This window comes from Miniopterus schreibersii, assembly GCF_964146895.1.
Source record: "Miniopterus schreibersii genome assembly, chromosome: 4".
In the NCBI taxonomy this organism is placed as follows: Eukaryota; Metazoa; Chordata; class Mammalia; order Chiroptera; family Miniopteridae; genus Miniopterus; species Miniopterus schreibersii.
This window is the reverse complement of record NC_138105.1, coordinates 70,739,613-70,765,231: the sequence shown is the minus strand read 5'-3', so window position 1 is coordinate 70,765,231 and position 25,619 is coordinate 70,739,613. Positions and strand designations below refer to the sequence as shown.

Here is a 25,619-nt window from a genome sequence, read left to right as displayed (position 1 = left end):
AACCCCTGAAATGTAAGTTTCCCACCAGGGGAAACCCTCACCCAGAAAGGCGGTCTCCAGCACTGTGGCCCGTTGGTGGTCTGAAATTTCTCTACTTGCTGCCTGCCTGGGATCCATGAAGGACACCTTCATGCTCCTCCAGCCCCTATGTGGACTCTGGACTCTCTGTGCCTGTTTCCTCCTCTGAAAATCAGGGGGGCGGGAGTACCCTTAGCTCAGGGGCTGGCCTTGGAGAGTAGGACATTCTAAGGCAGTGAGCACAGGGGAGTCCCCAATTTGTAAGCCCCGAGGCATTTCAGACGTGGCCCCTCCCAATCTAAACAGCCCCCTGGACAAGATTCCCCCACCCCTGCCCTCACTGCCCCCCTTTGCCCTGGGGTAAGTGCCAGAGAGCACAGGGGGTCAGAATGTTTGTCAGAAGTTCAAACGGTGGGACAGCTGGCAGAGGATCTGAGAGCAGGGTACACACTGTGTGTGTGTGTGCATATGTGTGTGTGCTCGCGTGTGTGTGTGCGCGCGCGCGCGTGTGTGCATGTGCGTGTGTGTGCGTGCGTGCGTGTGTGTGTGTGCGTGTGTGTGTGTGTGCGCGTGTGTGTGTGTGCGTGTGTGTGTGTGCGCGTGTGTGTGTGCGTGTGCGTGTGCGCGCGTGTGTGTGTGTGTGTGTGTGTGCGCGTGTGTGTGTGCGTGTGTGTGTGTGCGCGCGCGCGCAGCGCTCCTGGGTCTATGTTTTGAGCGCATTTTCCTGTTGGCTTCCAGCTGCCCCACCAGTTCCGGGGAGGGACCTGTTGCAGTGGCTCCCCCCCCACACTTTATAAAGGTCCAGAGACCACAAAACTACGCACAGCTGCCCATCCTGGAGACACGGGATCGCCCTGCCAACCTCTGCTTCCCCCGCCGGCAGCTCAGACCATGGGAGGTCGGCGCCTCCGCGTCTTCCACGTCCTACACGGTGAGAATTTGGGGACCTCTCTGGGAGGGGCCAGGGAGCCCCTGGCAGCACCCCTTCGGTTCCTCCATTTTCCCCGTCTTCCCCACCACCACCACCCGTGGAGAAATAGGCAGAGCTGGCAGTCCTGGCGCCTGACATGGAGGAAGCCACATGGTTAGGCAGATGCCACCGGCACATGGGGAGAGCAGCTGGCAGTGCCTGGCAACCCCACCCAGGGCAGGGACCCCCCGGGTGCTGTAAGAGCTTGTTCCCCCACCCCCAGAGGAATCTCCAAGCTCCTTTCTGGATCCACTTTGAAAGCTGCTCCCTAAGAGGGGAAAGTAAAGCGGGGGGAGGAGAGGGGCAAAAAGTGAGTGCTGTGACCCCCTCAGGAAGTCACTCTTAACAGGTGGCATAGCCGGGCGTTAGGGAGCTGAAGACAGGGACCCTTCCACTATGGGGTGACTCCAATACATCTCCCATCGTCTCAGCGGCAGGGAAGCCCCAGAGACCCCACTCTTGCTCCCCCAGACCCAGCTGGGACTCAGCTGTGGGTTGGAACTTGAGTTCTGCTGTGACTTCCCCTGCCTCCCTTCCCGCCCCACCCCGGTAGCTCTAACGGTTATCAGGGCAGCTCGTTGCCTGGGCAACCAAGCAACAAAGAGAGTTAAGAAATGACATTTGGGGTGCCAATCAGAACTTCCCCAGGTCACAGGGATGGGGCTCCCTGTGCTGGCACAGGGTGACAGGCGTGAGCTGTTTTTTATAGCTTTATCGAGGTGTAACTTACATAGCATATAATTCGTCTGTTGCATGCATACAATTAGATGATTTTTAGGAAATTTACCAAGTCTGTGTGGAGGACACCTGAAGGGGCTGATGTTCAGGGGGCCAAGTCACAGAGCCCCTGATCCTCACTTCCCACCTCTGTGAAATGGGGCAGGGCAAGACTGGTCACTTTACAGGGTTGAGTTAAGGGTTAAGTTCACAGTAAGAATTAAGTAAACAGTACTTATTATTATTTTAATGTTACTATTATTATTTCACTGGTGGCTCTGGGGGGGATGCACCGTGGGGTCCTAGCAGGAGGAGCAAGGAGAGAATGACTGCCCCACCCCTGCCACAGGGTCCCTAAGCAGGAATCTGACTGCTCAGGGCTCAGCTAGGGGAATGCAAACCAGATGGCACTGGGAGCAGAAGGCCAGCAGCTCCTCTCCAGGCTCCTGTTTGGGTGACTTCCAAGGCCCCAGATGGAGAAGGTCTGGCCCAGCAGCTTCTGTAGTGAGGGAGGAAAGCCCAGTTCAACACAAAGAACCCCTCCCAGCAGGTTCTGGGGAACTTGACCCCTCACTTCCACCTTTCCCAGCCCCCTCTACACCAGATTCTCCATAAGCCTTTTCTGGGCTCTAAGCCTCAGTTTGTCCATCTACAGAATGGACATAAGCAGAGCCTCTGCCTCCTAGGGCAGTTGTGAGCATGAAAGTTGCTATTGGGGCTTTGGGAGCTGGGGATGAACTGACCCAGGTCCCACCCTGCCAGTGAAGGTCATTTTGTGGTCTGTCCTACAGAGAGGAACTGGGTTCCCACCGAGGGAGAACTAACTAAACCCTGTGGCCAGAAGAGGAAGACAGGAATTCCAACCTGTTTACCACATCTAGGAGGGCCTGGGGAGGGCGATCTTTGCCCTCTGCTGGCCTGAGGGGTATCGAGTTTGGACATTGGGGCTGAGTGCTCAGGGGACTTGCCAGTCTGCACCCCCACAGCTCCTCAAGCTGTGGTCACAATGACTGACCCAAAATTCCCCTGGGAGCCCCTCCATGGGGGACTGAGCCATGAGTTATCCCCTCATTTGGCCCAGGAAATGACTCATGCCTGCCACACCTCTCTGGCCCCCATCCCTCCATCTACTGTTCCCCTATCTGGTCTCCCTGGATTATCAGGGTCTGGGCTGCCTCCCCAGCATTTCTAGATCAGCAGGGACTGGATGGATCCCTCAAGCCCTCCCCACACCCCCACATGCTGCCCAGTCGCCCTCCACTCTCCCTCCCTTCCCCTTCTCTTTCTGTTTCTCTTTCTGTATCTCGCTCTCAGTCTCTTTATCTCTGTGTCCCTCTGTCGAATCTCTGGCATCTCTCTCTCTTTCTAGGAGTTCCCTATTTCTCTGTCCATCTCTCTCGAGAACCGTCTTCTTAACTCTGCTTCTCTGTTTGTCTCTCCATCTCTCTGTGTCTCGTCTCTCTCTCATCTCTTCATTTTCTCTCCACCTCTCTGTCACCTTTCTCCTCTCTATGTCTCTAGTGCCTTCTCTGTCCCTCTTTCTGTCTGTCTCCCTGTCTCTGTCTGCTCTTCATTTTCTCTCCATCTCTGTCTCCTTGTCTGTCTCTCTGGTGAACAGCAAGGAGGTCCTCATCTCTAGAACCCCTGATAACTTGAGGAGGACCCCCAGGACATGCCCTGGGAAGGGGTGCCCTGAGTGGCAGAAAGAGCAGGATTGGGGTGCCCATGCAGCACCACCCCTAACATGAGCCCACAGCATCATCCTGTGTGCAGGGAGCCAGGGTGAAATGTCACTACAGGGTCCCAAGCTGGTCGTTGTGGCTGACAGATATGGGTACAGTGTGCTTGCATCTGTATCCCTGAGGAAGGGAGTGGGGACCGGAGCACCTTAGATTTGGAGGATCTGGGATAACACCTGGTCCAACCCCCTTCATTTTTACATAAAGAAATGATGACAGTAAACACTTGGACACACCAGGCAGTACTTGTGAGCTTAACTCTCACACTACTCTAGGAAATGGGTCCCCTCTTCATCCCATTCTACAGAAGGGGAAACTGAGGGACTGAGGCACCTGACAAGGTCTGGGGTTAGAACGAAGGCCACCTGGCTCCAGTCTGTTTCCTGAACTGCTGCCCACAGGTCAGCAGAACCCAAGACCCCTGCCAGGCTCAGACCCCTCCCCATCCTAAGTTCCTGAAAGCCACCTTCAGGCGATAGGAGCAGACCCTCTAGCCGTGGGCCCAGTGTCTCCTTCAGTAATGGATAGAGCCCGAGCCTAGGAGGGGTGAGCAGTCCCTGTCCTTCAGATGTGTCACCCTCAGGCCCCTGTTAACCCTCCCCTGTTCTGTGTTCCCCCTGACCCTCCATCTCTGTTCCAGCGCTGTGTGTCTTGCTGATTCTGTTGGAAGATGGACCCCAGAACACCAGGGGTGAGTCTGCTGGGAGTAACTCAGTCCATAGCCAGAGTCCCAACCCCCACCTGCGCCTCTCAGCCCAGGCAGGAGAAAGGCCTGTTGCAGAGGGGCGAGGGGGGAGGTGCTCAGGGTTGCCCCCTCCAGCCTCTGGCTCAGCCCTTATCATCTGACTATGGTCTCTATCCCCACAGCCTCTGCCAATGGCTCATGGTGCCCTCCGCACTCCGAATATGTAAATGACACTGCCTGTCGCTGCCTTAAGGGATTCAACTCTTCATCTGGGGAGATCTTCACCTTCACCTTCGACTCGGACCCTTGTGATGGTACAGAGGTTGGGGTGGTGGAGGGGCACATGGAGACGTGATGGTGGTTGGGGTCCTCAGCCTTTGTTCTCAGACCATCATCAGGACAGAGAAAAGAGGAAGAAAAAGATATGAAGGTGAAAAATGAGAAGCTTCATAGAGAGAGGAGCTTGGTCTCCAGGAGTCTGGAATCTGTGCCTCAGTTTGCCCTTCCAGGACTGGGGAGGGGGATGTGGACCTTCCACCCACCCACCACTTCAGCACTTCCTCCTGTATCCAAATCCAGGGTGACAGGCAGAAAGCTGAGAAGAGCAGAGCTGACTGAGTGGGTTTCAGGAATGGCTTGCTCCAGCCACAGCCCAGCCGCAGCACTGTTGCCTGAGAGTCTAATTCTTTCCCAGAAGACACTGATTATGCATCAGGCTCCATGCTAGTAGGACACGAGGCTGTCTGCCCTGAGGGCACTCATGCCTTTGGGAGGTGACTCTTTACCCCGTTTTGTTCCAGACATCAACGAATGCGGACCATCCTCGAAAGTGTCCTGTGGAAAATTCGCAGACTGCAAGAACACAGAGGGGGGCTACTACTGTACATGCAGCCCAGGATATGAGCTTGTTTCTGGGGCAGCAAATTTCACTACTGAGAGTGAGAACACATGTAAAGGTAAGAATGACCCTGCATCTTCCGTCTCCCCGTCCATGAGGTTTGGAGTCACCAGAGCTATTCCTGCAGCATAAAGGGTGCAGGGTCCTGGTTAGAGGTGCAGCACCCAGGTCTGAGTAGGGACAAGTGTGCCTGTGCCCATCCCACCAGCATAGAGAAGCAGGGTGGCGTGAGAGCCAAAGACACAAATCCTGGTTTTGTTACCAGACAGCTGTGTATACGATGCTGGCCAGGACATTTATTCAGAAATCAGTGGTAATGTGTGAGATGTGATAATATTATTGTGATTTTTGTGTTAAAAAAAAAAAAAAAAGAGTGCCTATCTTTTACAGATAAAAACAAAAGTAGCTTTTCCTTTTGTTAACTGTGACCTCGAACACGTTCTTCACGTCTCTGTGCCTGTTTACCCATCTGTAAAAGGGAGTGACAATGGTACTTACCTCACAGAATTGCTAGGAAGGTACATGAGATCATAGAGCACAACTTGGTGGTGGCTCTTGGGTTTTTAGATTACAATCATTCCGATCTAACACACCCACTCGAGGATGGACATCCCAGGGGACCGTGCCTCAGGGTGGTTGCTCAGAGAACAGCTGTCTCGGCCCATTTCCTCACCAGGGACCCAGGAGGAGCCAGGCCTCCAAGCATCACCAAGCTTTGCCCCCTTTCCAGGGGGAGCAGGCAGGAAGGGAAGGGGCTTTAGGCATCCACAGGGGCAGATAGGGCCAGCAGTGGTCAGGCAGAAGCCACGACTCACCCAGGGAGAGGGAGCTAGTGCAGAATACAGAGGGGAGGAGGCTGAGCTGAGGATCCTGGAGGACTCTGAGGAGGGTGTGAAGTCTGGCCCTGCTGCCGAGAGTAGAACCTGAAACCAGGGTCCCATCCCCTTCCCTCCTGCCCTGTGTGCAGGGGGAGGTGGCAGAGCCTCCTGGGGGAAGGGAAGGGGGCATCAGTGGGAGGCTCTATCCACCGCACTTCTGGTCCACAGGGGCCTCTGTGGGTGGGTGTTATGCCCCAAATATGTAGCCTGGCCAGAGGGCAGAGCGTTTATGTGAATTGGAAAAAGGTCCCTCGTCTCCAGGTGAACACAGTGGGTTTGGGGAATGGAGAGTGAGCTGGTTTTTAGCCCCCATTTGCCTCCTTGGCTGGACACCCTTGTGCAGTGAGCAACCTGCCCAGCTGCACATGGTGGTCATGGATCCCACTCAGTGCGCCTGGACTATTGCGAGCGCTGTGCGCGGGTGGTGGCTGTGGGTACTGAGATGTGCTGCTGTGTTAGATGCAGGCCAGGGCTGAGAGGTAGGGCTAGAGCTGCTGGGCAGAGATGTGGCTGGACAAGAGTGAGGTGGGAGAGGTGGGACCTCAAGGGAGAGGGCAGCCTGCTGGTTTGGGTCAGGACCTGCCACCTGAAGACGTAGCTTCGTGATGGGCTCAGGGAGCCGTCTGTGTACCTGCCCAGCTCAGCATTTCAGCCTTTGCCGCACCTGAGGACAGGTCTACTCGCGTCATGGTCCATGAGGTCTGCTTTGAGCAGGAGACCCAGGCCACATCCTCAGCTGCTTGCCCCACTTTCTCCAGGCATCAAAGGGCCAGCCCAGGCACCTACCTGGTCTCCCAACCCTCTCTGAGCCCCAAGGCTCAGAAACCTCTGCAGAGGCCATTTCCAGAAGTTTGGGATGTCTTCCCTGCTAACCTGGCATCTTATTGCATAAAACAAATGAGGGTGATGGCATTCAAGATACTTCAAGAGCTCATGGCACAGAGCATGTCTTCACCATCGCCAATGACTGCTGGGATGAGACCTGATGCCACCGGAACCAACACAGGGTTGGCCAAGTGAGGAGCCCTCTCAGACTCCCTGGACCATAATGGACCCTGGAACCCCATCAAGAAAATTGGGAGAAGGGAGATTCAGGCCCACCTCACCCAGCTGGCTCTGCCTCTGGCTGACACCCCCACCTGGAGAAGATGCCTCCTGGCACCCTGACCCCAATTCTCAGCCACTCAGCCTCCATCTATTTCCCCAAGCAAGCCTCCACCCTGACCCTCCCCAATAATTTCAGTTCATGGGACTGTGGGCAGTTTGAATGACCAGGACCCAGAAAGATTACATGTCAGGGGTAGGCAGGGTGATGTCAACCTCCCTCACCCTGCCCTGAGCTCCGAGAGCTGGGTGAACAAAGGGCGTCATTGGGGATCATTGCTCCAGGCTTGGCCCTCTCCCGAAGAGGTGGGGGGCACTGGAGGACAAAAGATGGAGGCTGGGCCCCTCTTGTCAAGGCCCACAGGCCTGTGTACCAAGTGGGAGAACAGAAACACCTGCCCCTTTACCCATCAGCACCTGCTTCCTGCTTCCTGCTCCCTGCTCCAGCACCAGGCCTTGACCACCAATGGCCTTGCTCACATGTGGATTCTCATCACTTCCTGCCAGCCCAGGGCTACCTTCACAGGGATCAGAATAGGCACCTTCACTGCCCCAAGGCTGCATGCTGGATGTGAGCCCCACTGTCCATCATGGCCTGGCACCCACTGTCCAGGTAGCTCTGGTCTATCTGGCACATTTTCATAGTCTGGGCCCTTGCCTAAAAGCCTTGTCCTGGTGGGGTCAGACTCAGGGGTGGTTCTCGGTCCATCTCCATGGACTGGAGTCTCAGAATTCACGTGGATGGGAGAGCACTGTCTCAGCAGAGTCACCAGGATTCCAAGGAGAACACAGCCAGCAGCACCCACCATGGGGGAGTCAGGACAAAGGCCACCAAAATAAGCCCTGCTCAGGGAATGCGGCATTTCTCCTGCACTTCGTTCCAGGAAGGCCCACCTGGCCATTGCCTAAGTCCTCAGGCTGGGACACAGGTAGCAGTGATGTCCCTGTCCTGGCTGGGAGCTGCCCAGGAGTCTAGGGAGTCAGAGCTGGCAGGGAGGACTTGGTCCACTTCTGGCCACATTTGGACAATGGAGCATCTAGGCCACCATGCTTAACCATTGGATACCTCCATGTGAATCAGAAAAGGCACCACTCACCTGGGAGCAGGTAGTGGGGCCTTCCAGGTGCCTCTATGCCAGGAAACGTGGCTGACTGCCAGTCCTGAAGGCTGCCCATGGCTGCAGGCATCCACCACCCTCCCTCCCTTTGCAGATGTGGATGAATGTCAGCAGAACCCCAGAATCTGTAAAAGTCACACCTGTGTCAACACCGAGGGCAGCTACACCTGCAAGTGCCTGCCAGGGTTTGAGCTCAATCCGGAGGACCCGAAGCAATGCAAAGGTAGAGGCCCCAGAAGATACTGTGAGGCTGGACTGGAGCTGAGGAAGGAGCCTAGGCAGGTCCCGCAGCCCCAGGAGACAGGAGACACACCAACGGCCTGCCAAGGGCCTCCCTATCGATTTACCTCCCCAAAAGGCCCTGCCACAGAGCAGGGAGGTGGCAGGGCCTTCTGGGCCTGGGTTTCCTTGCGGAGCCCCTGTGAGTACCCCAGACCCTTCCCTTCCTCATCTGTCACATGCAGCAAAGGGAGGTGACTTCCGGTTCCCAGAAAGGGCGCCAGGGCCAGGGCCCAGAAGGGAGAAGGCAGGAGTCCTTGGTCAAGAAGTCCAGCCCCCATGACTCAGTTTCCCTCTTGGTTTTGCCACCTATAACCTGGAGATTATGGTCCCCACCATGTCCATCCTGCAGGGAGGCCACCATAAGGTGCTTTAAGGGTGAAGTTGAAGGTCACCAGGTAGTGGTATGTGTACTAACAGTGGGGTCCTTAGTGCCAGGCAATGAGAAGTGGGTGCAGGAAGTGGAGCGAGGGGCTCACACTCTGGCTTTGTCCTCAGACGTGAATGAATGTACCTCAGGGCAAAACCTCTGCCACAAATCCACCCACTGTCTCAACATCGTGAGCAGCTATAAGTGTCGCTGCCGCCCTGGCTGGAAGCCGATTCCTGAGTCCCCCAATGGCCCACACAACACCATCTGTGAAGGTTCGGAGTTCAGATCCCATAAACGTACTGCATCTTTACTTTGCTGAGCCATCTTAAAGGAAGCTGCCATAACAAGCTTTGGCAGAGGAGGGGTGGCAGCACTTTCAGCAACGGTGTGTCCTCAGTGCAGGCAGGGAGGAGAAGAGGACTGGGCTGGGCAGGGCTGAGCTTCTGATTATGTTCTAGTAAGGGCAGGAGTGCAGCTCTGGATGGCAGAAGTGCCACAACCCACAGCACCAACACAAGGGGAGCTATCAGTGTCACAGCCTCCCTGGTTAAAAGTCCATCACAGGTCCCCGCGCAATCCATCTACACCACACGTGGGGGACACAGCTTTGGGATGACACTTGCACACACACAGTCCTACCCTATCCACCTTGCAGGGACACTCTGAGCTTATGGTGCTTTTATAGTGGAAAATGTCATCACAAATTTGTATCCTGACAGGCTAGGTGGCTGGTAAATGGGACTTAATAGGGGTGTCCTCGGTGTGAACTAAGGAATTTGAGAGAAGGGGCAGGAAGGATGCCTGCAGGGAGTGGAGGGCCTCATGCTCTGGCTTTGTTCTCAGATGTGGATGAATGCACCTCAGAGCAAAACCCCTGCCACAAATCCACCAACTGCCTCAACACTGTCGGAAGCTATAAGTGCTCCTGTCTCCCTGGTTGGCAGCCGATTCCTGGTTCCTCCAGGGACCGAAACAACACTGTCTGTGAAGGTTCAGAGTTCAGATCCCACACTCTCAAAGACCCACAACCCAAACCATCTGATCACATACTCAGTGGCACCCGCAGGAACCCAACAGAATGAATCTGAGGGTGCCCGGCTGTGCCAGGCTTTAATTCTTTTGAATGGGAAAAGATCTGTGGATCCTGGGGAAGTAGCTGAGGTACCAAGGGGAAAGCTCCTGGGGGATCCCAAGCAGTATCTAATAACTAATTGGGACAAAGGTATTTAATATCTCACAACCTGTACATCTGTACGTGGCTCAACTGCTATGTGTCAGGCCTCTGCACACTTCCCACAATCCCTTTGTCTGCCACTCAGGGATGTGCAGTCACCAGGTGTCATCACCTCCAGCCCAGGGATGGGGGGCAGGGGGCACTAACACAGGGAAGGGGGTGAGACAGAGAGGAGAGGGGCCCTGGATTCCTGAATAAAGGACTGCTCAATATGAAGGTACCTGGCCTGACCCTAGACCCTGCCTCCAACACATTACACACACTCTCTCATACCTAATGGACAGCTGTTTTGTCCCCTGCAGAGATCTTCCCCACCTGGACTCTGCCCCCTGGAATCAAGAGCCAGGTGAGTGACTACAGCAGGGACTAGAAGGCAAGGTGCCTCCATTTTCTTCTATGATCCCCCACCCACATGTGAGGTTCTCTGACCCCTCATCTCTCTCCCCAGAGTCTCTCCCACTTCTTTGAAAAACTCCAGGATCTGGGCAGAGACTTGAAGCCCACCTCAGCCCAGGACACTGCCCGGGTAAGGACATGACCTGGGGGGACCCCAGGACAGTGTGGAGTGGCTGGGGAATGCTTCAGTGTGAGCGGAGATAGGTCAAGGAGGGACCTCCGATCAGAGAAACACATGTGGCTGTATGCACAATATACACACACCATATTTAGGATGTCCCCAAAAAATGTACACACATTTTGAATAATTATAAAGGCAGTGTTTATTAAAGTACATTTCATTTTCAAAATTGAACTATCAGCTGTTAAAGTATGTATACATTTTTTGGGACACCCTGTATATCCCCATCACACAAACACAGATAGATGTACATACACAGCCCAATTCCTGGGTCTCCCAGTGGCTGGAACAGGGCCCATGAATACACACTCACACTCAAGAGGGATATAATGGCAGCAGAATGGAGCAATTAAGAACCTTGCCTCTGGAGCCGAGCCACAAAGGTTCAAATCCCCCACACACTTAACTGCCGTGACCTCAGGCCAGTGACTCCCCCTCTGGGTCTGTCTCCTGCTTCATACAGTGGTTGTTAAGGTTTAAATGAACTAAGAAAAGGCTCAAAGAATAATGCCTGGCACACAGTAAGCATTAGATGTTTTAGTATATGCACTTAGCCCAGTAGAAATATATGAGCCCCTTATGTCATTTTAAAGTTTCCAGTAGCTTTATTATTTTTTAAATATGTCTTTATTGCCCGGCCAGGCGTGGCTCAGCAGTTGAGCGTCAACCTAGGATCCAGGCGATGGGGGTTCGATTCCCAGTCAGGGCACATGCCCAGGTTGCGGGCTCGATCAGTGATTCTCTCATCATTGGTGTTTATATCTCTGTCTCTCCCTCTCCTTTCCTCTCTTTAAAAACAATAAAGATATATTTAAAAATATATATATATGTCTTTATTGATTTCAGAGAGAAGAAGGGAGAAACATCAATGCTTAGAGAGTCATTGATCGACTGCCTTTTGCATGCCCCTGACTGGGGATTGAGCCCACAACCCAGGCATGTGCCCCTACCAGGAACCGAACTTCAATCTCCTGGATCCTAGGTCGATGCCGAACTGCTGAGCCATGCCGGCCAGGCACAGTGGCTTTATTTTTACAAGTAAAAGTAGCCCTGGCCAGGTGGCTCCATTAGTTGTAGTGTCAGGTCATACACCAGAAGGTTGCAGGTTCGATCCCTGGTTGGGGCATATACAGGAGGAAGCAGATCGATTTTTCTCTCACATTAATGTTTCTCTCTCTCTCAAATCAATAAAAAATCCTTGGGTGAGGATTAAAAAAATAGTAATTAAAAAAGTAAAAGTAGTCCTAGCCAGTTTTGCTCAGTGGTTAGAGCGTCGGCCTGTGGGCTGAAGGGTCCCAGGTTCGATTCCAGCCAAGGGCACGTACCTCAGTTGCAGATTCTATCCCTGGCCCCGTTCTGAATGCATACTGGAGGCAACCAATTGATGTCTCTCTCTCACATCAATGTTTCTCTCTCCCTCTCCCTTCCACTCTCTCTGAAAAACAATGGAAAAATATCCTCGGGTAAGGATTAAAAAAAAAAGTAAACAAGTGAAATTAACATGAAGATTCCATTTAACCCAATAGATCCAAAATATTACCATTTCAATATGGTGTCACATGACTCGTGGAGACTGTTCTGGACAGTGCAGACTTGGAAGAGAACCTGGCAGAAAGTCAGTGACTGATAAATGCTAAGTGCCATGGTTATATGTGCACACAGGCGCATACTCGATTCCCATACTTGTCTTGTGTGTCTAGATGATTCCCGTGTCTGTCCCCCAGGCAACCTGGGTGGTTCTCCAGTGTGTTCCCTAGTGAGGGAGTGAGATCAGGGTCCTTTGGGTAGTCCCTGTGGTGCAGTGACCCAGCAACTACCACCCATCACCCCCAGGAACTCATCGAGTCATTGGATGACCTACTGGAAGGTCTTGGGGAACTGGAGGCCCTGGCCCTGCCTGACCGGCACCGCATGGCCACCTACCTGCTGTCATACCTCGAAGAAGTCCTGAGGAATCTGGCCAAGACCATACCTGAACCCTCTTTCACCTACCATTCCCGTTTGAAGACAGGTGAGGCCTCTTCCTGCCCTGCCCCAGTGCCGGGCCCCATCTTGCATCCAGAGCCCCCAGTCACTGCCTCTCTCCCCTCAGAGCTGTCCCTGATGACCCAGGATCAAGGGAAGGGAACCGTCACCATGGGCCAGACCCACGCACGAATGCTGCTGAACTGGACTCAGGCAGCTGTAGTCGGGGACTCAGGTAACAGCAGGGAGCCGGAGTGGGTACCCATGGGAGAGGGAAGAGAGAGTTGGGATGTGGCTAGGGATGAGGCTCCAAATATGTAACAATTGGAAACTGAGCCATTGTGAGGGACTCTAGGCATCACCATGGACTGGCCAAGCCTAATTTAGATGTCTTAGGTGGGAGAAAGGCCAGGAGAAGGCAGCCAGCATGTCTGTCCCTTAGGCCCCACTGTGGCAGGCATATTCTCCAGCAAGAACATGCAGAAATTGGTGGCCAATGCCTCCTTGGAGCTGGACTCTGAGAAGAAAACCCAGCTGGAAAGAATACATGAAAGTCCTGTCAAAGGTGCTCAGCTCAGTCTCCTCTCAGCTGTCAACACCGTCTTTCTGAGCAACAAGAACACGGAGAAACTAGACCCCCCCGTCACCTTCTACTTCTCCCACACTGTGAGTCTTTGGGTGGGGAGGATCAGCCCCACTGTTCACCTCATAGCCAAGGTCATGGAGGCCCCTCTGCAGTCTTCATTTCCCCACTCCCTTTCATTCTGCTACTTCCTTAAGCATACCACAGGGCCTTTGCACTTGCTGTGCTCTCTGCCTGGGACACCTTTCCCTCACGATTCAGTCCTTTACTTGTTTCTAATCTTTGTTCAAATGCCAGCTTCTCTTTTAGGCTCTCTCTGACCTCCTTATTTAAAATTACAATGTGTAATCAATAATGCCCTACCTTTCTCCTATCCGCTTTTAATTTTTTTAATAGCACTTATCACCTTCTAAAACACTATTTAGTTTACTTATCTTTTAGGTTTATTACTTACTGCCTGTCTCCCTAATGAGCATATCAGCCCCACAAGGGCAGGGATTTGTGTCTGCCCTGTTCACTGCTGTGCCCTGGCCTGGCACACACAGTAGGTGCTTAGTAAATCCTTGTCAATGAAAAGCAGCTTTCGTCAGATCCAGCCCAAGCTCAGAACCCAAGAGTGGACTCTAGGCTAACATCTCTGACCACTCCCACCTGTCCACAGCCACAGAAGCCCGGGACACGGCAGGAGCTAATCTGTGCCTTCTGGAAGGGTGACGACAGTGGTGGGTATTGGGCCACCACAGGCTGCCAGAGGCTAGGCAGTATGAATGGGAGCACCACCTGCCAATGCAGCCACCTGAGCAGTTTTGCCATCCTTATGGCCCACTATGATATACAGGTGAGCAGCTCCAGGGCCACCTCAAAAGCCCACAGATGGGAAGGTTGGCATAGGTGAGATAAGCAGCTGGTTCTTGATAGTGTGGCCCAACTGGTTTTGTATGGTTGCACAGCCCAGGTGGTTCCATATCATGCCCCCTCAGCCCCTTCCCTGGGACCCATAGACACACCCCCATGACCCAGCAACTAAACAGTGTGGCCTAACATTGGAGGCCCTGTTCCAGCTAGTGCCCCTCTGACAACCCACCTGGATCCAGTTGTTAAATGTCGCTAAAAGCTAGAGCACAACTTTCTGTGTGGTCTCAGGTGATCCATAAACAAACTGGGCCATGTGCAAAACTGGAATGGGCCTGGCAGAGTAGAGGAGGTAGGTGGTCCAGGCCAGGGGCCCAGGAAGTACTAAAATGTAGGACTTGTGAGCTGATAGGGGCGGGAGATGAGGTCAGAGAAGGGGACCCATCAGTGTTGGAAAAGGATGTGACAGTCAAGACTTCACTGGGGAACTTTTGGGATCCCTGCTGCACCCATGGGTGTGTATGGGGGGGGGGTTATTTAGGATGACAGAGACGCAGCAGGTTTGCTCAGATGTTGAAGGCAGAAGAGGTGGGGGGAGGTGATCAGCCTGATCTGAGTCCTGCAGGCCACGCAGGTCCCAGGTGGGTCTGGGCTGTGTGACCAAGGAGGGCAGAGGGCATCAGAGTGCTGATCAAGCCCCACTCATCCCATCCTGCATCTAGGACCTGAAGCTGGCCCTGATAACCAAAGTGGGACTGGCGCTGTCGCTGGTCTGCCTGCTGCTGTGTATCCTCACCTTCCTGCTAGTGCGGCCCATACAGGGCTCGCGCACCACCATGCACCTGCATCTCTGCATATGCCTCTTTCTGGGCTCTGCCATATTTCTAGCGGGCATTGAGAACCAAGGAGGCGAGGTGAGGCCCCTCCCCATGGAGTACTCAACTGATACCTGGGTGCTCCGCCATTGAGTCCCAGGGTAGTAGTAGTCCTGCCCACTCTGTCATCCCAGGTTTAGGTAGGGGAGAACCCCCCTTAGACTTGGCCCAGTCCACACACCAGCTTGAGCAGGTCCTGGCCACGCCCCAACCCCGCCTACCCTCCAGCCCATGCCACCGCCCACCACAATGCTCTGGTAGGGAACTGGCATGGCAGCCTGTGTCCCCGCCCCGCGTTTATGTCGTCCCGCCCAACAGGTCGGGCTGCGCTGCCGCTTGGTGGCCGGGCTGCTGCATTACTGCTTCCTGGCTGCTTTCTGTTGGATGAGCCTCGAGGGCCTGGAGCTCTACTTCCTCGTGGTGCGAGTATTCCGGGGCCAGGGCCTGAGCAAACACTGGCTCTACCTGATCGGCTATGGCGTTCCCGGGCTCATTGTGGCCATCTCGGCAGCCACCTGGAGCAAGGGCTACGGCCGTACTATCTAGTGAGTGTGTAGTAGTGGGCCGATGGGAGGGCTGGGGGACAGGGCCAGGGGCAGGCCAGGGGCGTGGGGCTAACACCACACACAGTGCCCCACTCCCCTCGAGTCCCCCTCTGGCTCCTGATCAGAACCTTCTCATCCAGCTGCTGGCTGGACCCCGCCCACGGCTTCCTCTGGAGCTTCCTGGGACCTGTGACATTCATCATATTGGTAACTGCCCCCCACGCTCACCCCTTAAAGCTTGAGTCTCCTAGCTCATCACTGAGCCCAACAGACCAGCTCTCTCCGGGTTCCAAGGACAACCCCTAATCCAAACTCTCTGCTCCCCATCCAGTGCAATGCTGTCATCTTTGTGATAACTGTCTGGAAGCTCACTCAGAAGTTCTCTGAGATCAACCCAGACATGAAGGAATTAAAGAAGGCCAGGTGAGGGCAGGAGCTGACAGGGAAAGGGGGGATGTGTGGGGTGGCCCCCTGCTGCAGCTGCCCTCCTCCCCCCAGGGTGCTGACCATCACAGCCATCGCACAGCTCTTGGTGCTGGGCTGCACATGGGTCTTCGGCCTGTTCCTCTTCAACCCAAGAAGCCAGGTCCTGGCCTATGCCTTCACCATCCTCAACTGCTTGCAGGGTGTCTTCCTCTTCCTGCTGCACTGCCTGCTCAACAAGAAGGTGGGCTTTGGGACAAGTTATGGGGAGGCTGGTACCCTCCCCCTTCCCCTACTTCTGGGGGCTGCCTCTCCCCCTTGACATAGCATCTTGGGTCCTGCAGGTGAGAGAGGAGTACCAGAAGTGGGCCTGCATGGTCACTGGGAATAAGTACTCGGATTTCACCACATCCACATCCAGCTCCAGCAACAACCAGACTAGGGTAAGGGCCAAGCCTGATGTGGAGATGCCGGGGCCAGAAGGCAACCTTGGGCCAAACTCAGTCCTCACTGGCTCCTCTCTCTCCAGGTCCTCAGGCCATCAGAGTCTGGAATGTAACCACGAGGTTCTGGCCAGGCCAGCAGCTTTTGCACATGCTGAAGACTGTGCCCTCCTCTCCCACCACCCTGGCTCCCTCTGCCCTCCTGCCCCAAAAAAGGGGCATCAACAGTTCTCTGGCACAAGCCCAGGAGCATAGCCAGGGTGGAGTTGGAACTGATGGACCTGCTTGTGGCTGCCTCTGCCACACCCCAGCTGGGACCCAGGGTGGGCAGGAGCTGGCCCAAGGCTGTAGCCCCTTGCCCTGGTACACAACGCCCAGACAGACAGGGCTCCTGGTCTCCTACTTATCTGTCTTTGCTACAGAACAACAGGCCAGGGTACTGGGGCTCAACTTTCCTGTTAAGCTAAGACTGAGATCAAGGATGGGAAAAGGGCAGGGCCCCTGCTGGCCCTGCTGCTGTGGCTCACGGTACAGAAGCCAGTCTGCCTCCTGGGCAGAGGGTTCTCACTATTTTGAAGGTCGTGGATGTTGTGTAAGGTTTTTGGGGTTTTTTGTATAAACTTTTCAATGTTGAGACTTAAAATTAAACTTCACACTGATATAGAAAGTGGCTTTGCTGACTGGCTGGGGGCTCAAGGACCAGGCCCATTGTGTCTGTGAAATACGAAGAGACCAGTAACAAACAGATGGGTGGGAGCCAGGCTTCCATAATAAAAATTTATTCTTACACAAATCTACAGCTTTTAAACAGTAAAAAGAAAGCCCCACTGTCACCTAGAAAGAGGCCTTGAAGCAGCACGTGGGAAGCAGGGTGCCTCTGGGATATCAGATGTGTGGTTACCGGCTCTGCTCAACTGTAAGACACACATGGGGAAGCCAGTGAGAGGAGGAGGAGAGGCCCCCAGGGCCCCAGTATACCCCTCCTGCCCGAGTCACTTACTGTATGTGGAGATGTCAATTTCTTCAGGAAGCTCTGCCACATTTACTTCAAACCTGTCCTGAACATCATTGAGGATTTTGGCATCATTCTCATCAGACACAAAAGTGATAGCCAAGCCTTTGGTGCCAAAGCGACCCGCACGGGCCACCTGCAGGGAGACAGGAGCACAGGTCAGGTCAAAGACACAACCTCAAGATCTGAGGACAAGCCAGGCCACGTCTCCACCCCAAGAAGGGGTCATCAGGGAGGTGACACCTCTGTGGGGCCACTCACCCGGTGGAGGTAGGTATCCGAGTCCTCAGGCATGTCATAATTGAAAACGATGTTGACTCGTTCAATGTCCATCCCTCGGCCAAACAGATTGGTGGCCACCAGGATCCGCCGCTGAAAGTCCTTGAACTGCTGATAGCGTGACAGGCTAGGTGCAAGAGGAACAAGAAGTGGCCATTAGGTACAGAGTTACTGGGTAGCACTCCCTCTGAGAGTCCTGCCTTAGGTCTTCATGGCGGCATGTACTCACCGCTCCTCTTGGGCCATGCCCCTGTGAATGGCGATGGCTGGAAAGTTCTGCTCCACAAGCAGCTGGGCTAGGGCCATGCAGCGCTGCACTGATTTCACGAAGATCACCACCTGCCAGAGGGAGGCAGCGAAGTCAGGGCCAGAGTCCCAATGCACTGTCCTTCCAAAGGCCCAGAACCCCTCTCAACAGGCAACAGCAATGTCACCTGATTAAACTCTAGGACATCCAGGAGATCGAAGAGTTTGCGGTTCTTTTCGCTGTCTTTGAGTTTGACATAGTACTGCTGCAGTCCATGCAGCGTGAGCTTGGTCTCGTCGTCCACAAACACCTCCATGGGCTGGGGGGGAGGGGAGCAGGAAGGGGCAGGCTGGGCTTACTTCTGGGCACCTCGCCTGCCCAGAACCTTCCAGGAGTGACTCCATGCTGCGATGCTTCCCAGAGAGGCTGCTGTACCCAGTAAACATTTCTCTCCCAACAGCTGGATCTAAGCTCTGGTCTGATTCAGGTGTGGACCAAGCTCAGCTCCCAATCTGACAAGACAGAGGATGGAGGGCTCTGCAAGCCTCCCAGCATTGTTGTGCTGTGAGGGCAGTGTGGGTGTCATGCAGCAGTGTCAGCTTGGGCCCCAGGACCCAGGAGGACCAAAGCTGCTACACTGAGGTCTTGGCCACTGCCCTACTCACGTCTTGCATGAACTTCCTGCAGACAGGCCGGATCTCTTTGCTCAGGGTGGCGCTGAACATCATGCACTGCTTCTCGTGGGGCGTCAGGCGGAAGATCTCCTGTACGTCCCGCCGCATGTCTGGGTGGGAAGGGCAAGAAAAAGGTGGGCATGAGCACCTGCCACATCTTGACCGCCCCCCAAGACCAGTCCCAGCCCCTCCCAAACTGGCACCAAGATGAGGGCGGTGTGAGCAAGGAGTGGAGGGAGGGGCAAGTCCCCAATGCCTGTGGGGCTGGACTTGGGGTAAGTGCAGGCCCAGGAGGAGCTGCAATCCACTTACACGCTGCCAGAGCGGAGCAGCCGTGCCAGGGCACCTCGAGCCACGCTTCAGGGAAGGGAGCCTGAGGCAGAGACAGCTGCTGGGGTGAGAGCTGCAGCTGCCTCCCAGGACACAAGCCCCATCTCTGACCGGCCCTATCAGGGCTCACTGAGGGCAGGCAGGGGAGTCTAGAACTAACCCGGCAGGAGAAGAGGCCATGGAAGCCTAGGGTTAATGTGTATATGTGCAGGACAGTGGCTCATTTGGGTCCTGTGGTCCCAACTCAGCTTGGGGTCAGAAGTAGCAGGTCTCATTCGGCCAAAACAAGAACTTGCCCTAAAAGCACTTACAGACCTGCCAGCCACCCACGTGACCCCACTTTGGGGAACCCCTTGGCCTGCCCTGTCAGGGCCCACCTGGCTCTGAAGTCTGGGGAGCTGTGAGGGGAAGGTGTGGCTGGCTGGGTCTCCAGTAGTGCTCACAGACCCGGCAAGGACACTCACCCAGCTGCTCCAGCATCTTGTCACACTCATCCAGCACGAAGTGCTTCACATTTCTCAGGTTGAGGCTCCTGTTCCGCACAAGTGCCAAGATGCGTCCTGGAGTCCCCACCACGACATGGGGACAGTTCTTCTTCAACACCTCTTCGTCCTTCTTGATGGAAAGGCCCCCGAAGAACACGGATACCTATACAGGTGGAGAAAAAGTCACTTTTGCCCACCTAAGGGCTGAAGCCATGCACCCCATTCCATGCTGACAGCCACCCAGCCTGTGGCGCTGCCAACTCAGGCTGCAGCAGGCCCCAACACCCCAAGCCTAGAGAGGCCTGAGAGCCTGGGCACAGCTCCACGGAAAAGCAGCCCAGGGATGGGACCTGTGAAGGCCTCTGGAGGCCATGCCTAATTCATCAGGCTTTTAAGGAGTATAAACCACAGCAAACCTCAAAGGCAGCTGCTGCAGCCAAGCTTGGTAAATGCTGGCTGGGCCAGAGCTGAGGCCAGCCAGGCTGCAGAGGACTATATGGCGCCAGGAACAGCTCAAGAGGGCTTACCTTGACACTGGGCATGTACTTGGAGAAGCGCTCATACTCCTTGCTGATCTGAAAGGCCAGCTCCCGAGTGTGGCACATGACCAGGACCGTTACCTGTAGGGTGGGCAGGAAAGACTCACTCAAGGCAGTATCCTAAATCTTCCCCAGCTAGAGCCCACACTACTGCTCTCTAGCCAGTGATAGGCCCAGTGCTCAGTCTCTGCTCTCCAACTACACTGGCCTTCTGAAACCATACCACCGCCTCTCACTAAACCTCCCTCCTTCACCATGTACCCTAAGGAAACAAAGGCTTGTGCACCCACATACAGCACAAGGATGTTGTCCCAACATGACAAAAACAGAACACTGGTATTCACTTCAATTATCCCCCGAGAGTGGAACACAATTTTCGTGACATAAGAAGACAGTTACGGCCTGTCAGCAACTATAGCAGTAACAAAGCTGTGTGCAGTATAACCCTCCTTCAAAAACAGGGACAATTTAGAAAGTACACAGTGAAATAACAACCATGTTTCTGGATGGCAAAACTGTGGACACTTTCCTATTGCTTCTCTTGGCTTATTATTTTGGGGGGGGATTTTGTTAAAAGTAAGTACTGTACTTCATTTTAAAAACCCACAAAAAGAATGTGGAAACAGAAATTTGTAACAGGAGACATTGTAGTCTAAGCTACCTCAGGTAGCTTAGGCCTGGGAGGGAGGACGCCCACCCACCTGTCCATTGACCGGCTCAATCTGCTGTAGAGTGGCCAGCACGAAGACCGCCGTCTTGCCCATTCCAGACTTGGCCTGGCACAGGACATCCATGCCCAAGATGGCTTGGGGTATACACTCGTGCTGAACTGGGGAAGAAAAAGCCCACGAGTGATTGGAAACCGGATTCTCCCTTTGTGTGGGCCGTCAGAGGAGTGTGACGGGGGAGGAACAGGGAGTCATACCCTCAGATGGATGCTCAAAGCCACAGTCCACTATGGCCCTGAGGAGCTCAGGCTTCAGCAGAAAGTCTCGGAAGCCAGAGCTGTGGATGGAAACGTAGGACCCCTTGACATCTTTCTTGGGGGGCGCTGGGGTGCTCTCTGCAGGAGCCTGGGGCTCTTCATCTTCCTCATAATCCAGAAGCTCGTTTTCCACATCCTGTTCTGCCATAATGCTGAGAACAAAGGAGGAAGGGCTCAGAGAAGCAACTGAGATGCAAGCAGGAAAACCCACCAGTAAAGGAGAAGGCTACACAGCAGCTGCTGGTGGTTGACACAGGTCCAAGAGGGGCAATGCACTGGGGTCACATCTTAGGGGCTAGCCCAGAAAGCCACCCAGCTGATGAAGCCAAGACAGGATATCATTTCCCCACACTGACTCCAGCAGCACATCTCATCAGCTCCATCTGTGCAGCACCCCAGCTTCAGGCTGTTGTGGCCACATCTCTACCTCTCTCATCTAAACCACCTCAGCTCTCCCTGCACCCTGCTAGCTATACCCACATGTGTGCACACACCCTCCATAAAGGCTTCACTTGCTCTCAAGAGTGATATCCCAATTCCTCCCACAGCCTTCACAACCCACCTCGTTGGCCCCTGCCAACCTCATTCCATACCACCTCTTTCAAATCACCCCAGCCTTGCTTGGTTGCTCACTCACTTAATCCCTACCCCAAGCTTTTACAGCCCACTGACATCAGAATGAGCTTTTCCCAGGCCTTTGCACAAATGCCTCCTTCACAGCATTCTGGTCTCAGTTCTAATGAAATGCCTAAGATGACTTAGCCTACAGGAACCCTGTCCCTATCAATCACCACCAATCCAAAGGGTATCCAACTGATGCTGCAAAGATCTGAGTTTGTGAGAGAGCAGTGACTGCCCAGCCCTGGCTCCTCCCGCTCTCTGTGGTCTGCACTGGGGAATAATTAAATGCTCTCATGAAAAGGCCTCCCATTGGGCCTGGGCCAATAAAAATGAAGCTGAGATGGTAAATGGAACACAAAGCTACCTCACCTCCTGGCTTTATTTAATCCAATACACACAAAGCACCTACTGGGTGCAAGATGTGCTACAGGGACCCAAACCTGACAATACTATCTTTTGTCACTCTTGCCCCACCCCAGCCTCCAATCTAGAGGGTAGAAGTGCTGAAGGAGCCCCTCTTCCTGAGCTGGGTGCAGAGGGTCCTGGGCCCAGTTTATGGCCCTCCTGTCACTCATTCTCTCCAAAACTTCATCTGGCCCGAGTATTCACCTTTGTGCTGAGGCCTCACAAACTTGTCTCTAACAGCGACAATTCCCCTCAACTCCAGACTGTTACCAGCCACCTCTTCCACATTTCCCTTTGTAAGTTGAGCTCAAAATGCCCAGAGCAAAACCCTCCATTTCTCCCCACAGGCTGCTTCCCCATCTCAGAAAAGGCAATTCCATTCTCTCAAGGGCTGTCTCTTCTCTCACCTTTCCAATCAGCCAACAAATCCCACCCAAACAATCAGGCCAGATCTCACTCCTGCTACCTTGGAGGTCCCAAGCTGCCATTACCTTTCTTTTTTAAAGTTAGAACAGCTTGCCCTAGCTGGTTTGGCTCAGTGGTTAGAGCGTCGGCCCGCCAACTGAAGGGTCCCAGGTATGATTCCAGCCAATGGCACGTATCTTGGCTGCAGGCTCGATCCCCAACCCCAGTAAGGGAGAGAGTGGGAAGCAACCAATCAATGTGTCTCTCTCACATCGATGTTTCTCTCTCCCCTTCCCCCCATTTCACTCTCTGAAAAGCAATAGAAAAAATACCCTAGGGTGAGGATTAAAAAGTAATACTAATAATAAAGTTAGAACAACTTTATTGAGATATTCACATGCTACATCAATTAAAGTGTACAATTCAACGGTTTTTAGTGTAATCATAGATATATACAATCATCACTACAGTCAGTTTTAGAACATTTCACCACCTCACACAAACTCTTTACCCTTTAACTATCATCATATTCCCCCATCCCCTTTGGCAACCACTAGTCTTTCTTTTATTTGAATATGCCTATTTTGGACATTCCATATAATGGAACCGTATAATATGTGGTCCTTTGTATCTAGTTTCTTTCACAGCATGCTTTCAAGATTTATCCATGTTGTAGCATGTATCAGTACTTCATTTCTTTTCATGTGTGAATATTTCGTTGTATGGGAATACAATACCAGTTTATCCATAGTCGGATGAGAATCTGGGTACCATTATCTCTTGCCTGGATTATGTCAACAGCCCCCTCAATGGTGTCCCCGTTTTCCATCTCTCATGACCCTCCACCTACTCTCCCACAGGAGCCAGAAGGAGCCTACATAGAAGGTAAGTCAGAGAATGTCACTCCCACTCAAAACCCTCCACAGGCTCCCAATGGGCTCAGAATAAAACTCAAAGAGTTCTCACCATCCTACCAGGCCCTACACGACCTGATCCCATCTGTAGTCAGATCTCATCTCTCCCATTGCCCTCCCTCACTGGCCTTAAACGGAGGGCCTCAAACATACCTCAGCACCTTTGCACTTGTTGCTCCTCCTGCCCAGAATGGTCACAAATTCCACTTCCTTCAGGCATGTTGCTACAGAAAGGCATTTCCTGCTGGCCCCAATCTCAAAAGCACCCCTCAAGTCATGCCAGCCAAGAGCCTAGAACAGGACCTGGCATACACCAAGTAAGCACTCAACAGTAATGGCTGAGTAAATGGAAAATCAAAGCCTCAAGGAAGAGTTTAGAGGCTAAAGTGAGAATGAACTCTTATCTGATTCTTGAAAGAGGCCATCTGATACCACCCTGAGGATTCTGACTGGCAAAGACAGGAAGGGGTCATTTCCTAGGCAGCAGGGAGAACAGGACAAATGGTCAGTTCCAAAACCCTTTAGGGGAATGAAGAGTAGGACTGGCTGGTTGACACAGCGGCAGAAGACAAAGGTGGAAGAACTGGTCAGGTCCAGGGCGTTTGTACTAGGGAATCTCTGATAAGGTTTTAGATTTGAGTGACTCAATCAGTATTTGCCTTTCATTTGCCCAAGAGCAAGTAACTAGCAGTAGGAATTGGGGATGAGACCAGCATCAGGGAAAACCAGTCACCAAGGAAAAGAGGATTAACCAAGATAGGGGCCTTATTTATTTAGTAGGGAAGAGGGTGGACCACTCTACAAGGTGGGACCATGCCTTGGGGGATCTGTGGGCAGAAGACAGCCAGCATTTGCTACGCTGGCCTTCATGTAGCTGACCAAAAAAGAGATGGTGTATTTAAAAGAAACGAAGAGGTCAAACAAACTCGTTTTGTTTTAAAAGGTAGACAGATTTGCGAACATACTGAGTTTGAGGCACAAAATTTTCTAGCCAGGGTAAAAAGCTCAAAACAAATTAGATCAGGAGAGGATATGGCAAGATTTGTCCGGCCCAGAGGGGGGAGAAAGAAACTGCTGAAGCCCCAGGAGCGGATGAAGTAGGAAGCTGGCACAAGTGACAATTCAGACACGCACGCGTACCCTTTCATCCTCAAATCCCAGGAAGGATATCCACTTCATTTTGTTCCCTACTTGAACATGGTTTTTGACATAATCTCTGGAACCACAAATCCTCCAAAAAGGCGGTGCAAGAACAGAGCCGAGTAGGGGAGGGGAAGTCCCTCGGGCTTGGAGAACCCCGTCACGTCTACAAACTCGTTTCTCGCGGCCCCAGACCCCTCCGAACCCCTCCCCAAACAGTCCCGAGACGCCTCGAGGTCTCATCGAACAGGTAGGTTCCTCCCCTAAGTAGGGCTCGCCGCGCCGGGCGCCATAACTGCATCTCCCGAAAACGGGCCCCGCGCCCCGCGCGCCAACTGCCGTCCGCCCCAGGCGCATGCGCCCCGGCGTCCAACGGCCGCAGCCTCGCGCGCGGGCGCCCCAACCGCCCCGCCCCCCCTTGTCTCGAGCCCCCTCATCCTTCTCCCCTCAACCCTTGGCGTCCCCCCTAGCCCCCTCACCAGCAGGTCCGACGTCTCCGCACCGCGGCACCGCGCCCAGAACCTGCCGCTCACCTGAGTTCCCCGTTCGCCTCCGCGTGCTCCGAGGAGAGTCGCCCGACCACGGTTGCCGGTCCCGCGCCCCGGACACGAGCTATAGTGCTTCCTGCCGCCTGCGTTCGACTGAGGGTCTGCTCACTGGACCGCTGGCTTATCAGTCAAGAGAGGCGGAAGCGGTGATTGGGTTCTGAGAAACATGTCGGGATGCTATTAGTGGAGAGAGGAAAGAGGGCGTGCCTCTTGCCTCGGATTCATTGGTCAATCTAAAAATAGGCGCCCAAGTGGGTTGGGCCTGCGTCTGCCTGCGTACTGTCACGTGACCGGGGTTTGGAAAAAGGTGGGCGCCGCCATATTCGATACTGGCAATCGAAGCCTGGCAGATTGACGTGCAATGAGTGTGTAGCTCTCGTGAAATGTGCTATCTACGCTGAGCACGGAATTTAGGGCTTTTGTAGTGGCGATAATCGCGACCTCCCTGTCCTCCAGGGGATTGGCTCTGAAAAGGCTGTGAGGACAATGGGGAGCCTGGAATGACTCCATCGTGGAGAGGACATTTGCCCCTGCAGTGGGGAAGTGGCCCCGGGGGGGGGCAGTAGTGAGAGAAATGGTCTTAGCAACAGTTGCTGTTTGCTGAGAGCCACGTCCGGAGTCAGACGCTGTGCTATTGGCTGTGCAGGTTCAGGCCACAAAACCAAAATCAAGTTGTTTTCCCCTAGTACTTTACTGAGGTAAAGTTTACAGTGAAGGGAACAGATTGTCACCTGAGTGACTATTGCCCAGTGAAGGTAT

At 53.7% G+C, this 25,619-nt stretch overlaps 2 protein-coding genes across 7 annotated transcripts; one reads left to right on the top strand and one right to left on the bottom strand.

The window, feature by feature from the left end:
* Positions 1-452: 452 nt before the first annotated feature.
* On the top strand, positions 453-17,066 carry ADGRE5 (adhesion G protein-coupled receptor E5). 5 transcript variants are annotated; one of them, XM_081137249.1, is made up of 20 exons: positions 459-949; positions 4,085-4,135; positions 4,312-4,443; positions 4,930-5,085; positions 8,222-8,350; positions 8,905-9,051; positions 9,623-9,769; positions 10,316-10,359; positions 10,462-10,539; positions 12,424-12,601; positions 12,683-12,790; positions 12,998-13,221; positions 13,800-13,976; positions 14,713-14,904; positions 15,184-15,410; positions 15,551-15,617; positions 15,742-15,833; positions 15,909-16,077; positions 16,178-16,276; positions 16,363-17,066. In XM_081137249.1, the coding sequence occupies exons 1-20, from the start codon at positions 910-912 to the stop codon at positions 16,390-16,392; spliced, it is 2,487 nt and encodes an 828-aa protein (XP_080993375.1). In that variant the 5' UTR covers positions 459-909; the 3' UTR covers positions 16,393-17,066. The 5 variants fall into 5 exon arrangements, with proteins under 5 accessions (XP_080993378.1, XP_080993375.1, XP_080993376.1 ...); XM_081137250.1 differs by lacking the exon at positions 8,222-8,350 and having other exon boundaries at positions 16,363-17,062; XM_081137251.1 differs by lacking the exon at positions 9,623-9,769 and having other exon boundaries at positions 16,363-17,062.
* Positions 17,040-24,949, bottom strand: DDX39A (DExD-box helicase 39A). 2 transcript variants are annotated; one of them, XM_081137254.1, is made up of 11 exons: positions 24,846-24,949; positions 20,768-20,979; positions 20,544-20,671; positions 19,831-19,923; positions 19,283-19,466; positions 18,480-18,598; positions 18,002-18,133; positions 17,797-17,906; positions 17,550-17,694; positions 17,277-17,424; positions 17,040-17,190 (listed from the first exon to the last, which is right to left on the bottom strand). In XM_081137254.1, exons 2-11 carry the CDS (start codon positions 20,973-20,975, stop codon positions 17,174-17,176), a joined length of 1,284 nt encoding a protein of 427 aa, XP_080993380.1. In that variant the 5' UTR covers positions 20,976-20,979; positions 24,846-24,949; the 3' UTR covers positions 17,040-17,173. The 2 variants fall into 2 exon arrangements, with proteins under 2 accessions (XP_080993380.1, XP_080993381.1); XM_081137255.1 differs by having other exon boundaries at positions 24,792-24,915.
* Between the last annotated feature and the right edge of the window lie 670 nt (positions 24,950-25,619).

Coding starts and splice junctions, on each gene's coding strand:
- ADGRE5 (XM_081137249.1), top strand. CDS start 910: ATGGGAGGTCGGCGCCTCCGCGTCTTCCACGTCCTACACG. Junction 8,351..8,904: donor GGACCCGAAGCAATGCAAAG/GTAGAGGCCCCA, acceptor CTTTGTCCTCAG/ACGTGAATGAATGTACCTCA. Junction 13,222..13,799: donor CCTTCTACTTCTCCCACACT/GTGAGTCTTTGG, acceptor ACCTGTCCACAG/CCACAGAAGCCCGGGACACG.
- DDX39A (XM_081137254.1), bottom strand. CDS start 20,975: ATGGCAGAACAGGATGTGGAAAACGAGCTTCTGGATTATGAGGAAGAT. Junction 18,134..18,479: donor GCAGGAAGTTCATGCAAGAC/GTGAGTAGGGCA, acceptor CCTCCCCCCCAG/CCCATGGAGGTGTTTGTGGA. Junction 17,907..18,001: donor ATGTCCTAGAGTTTAATCAG/GTGACATTGCTG, acceptor TCCCTCTGGCAG/GTGGTGATCTTCGTGAAATC.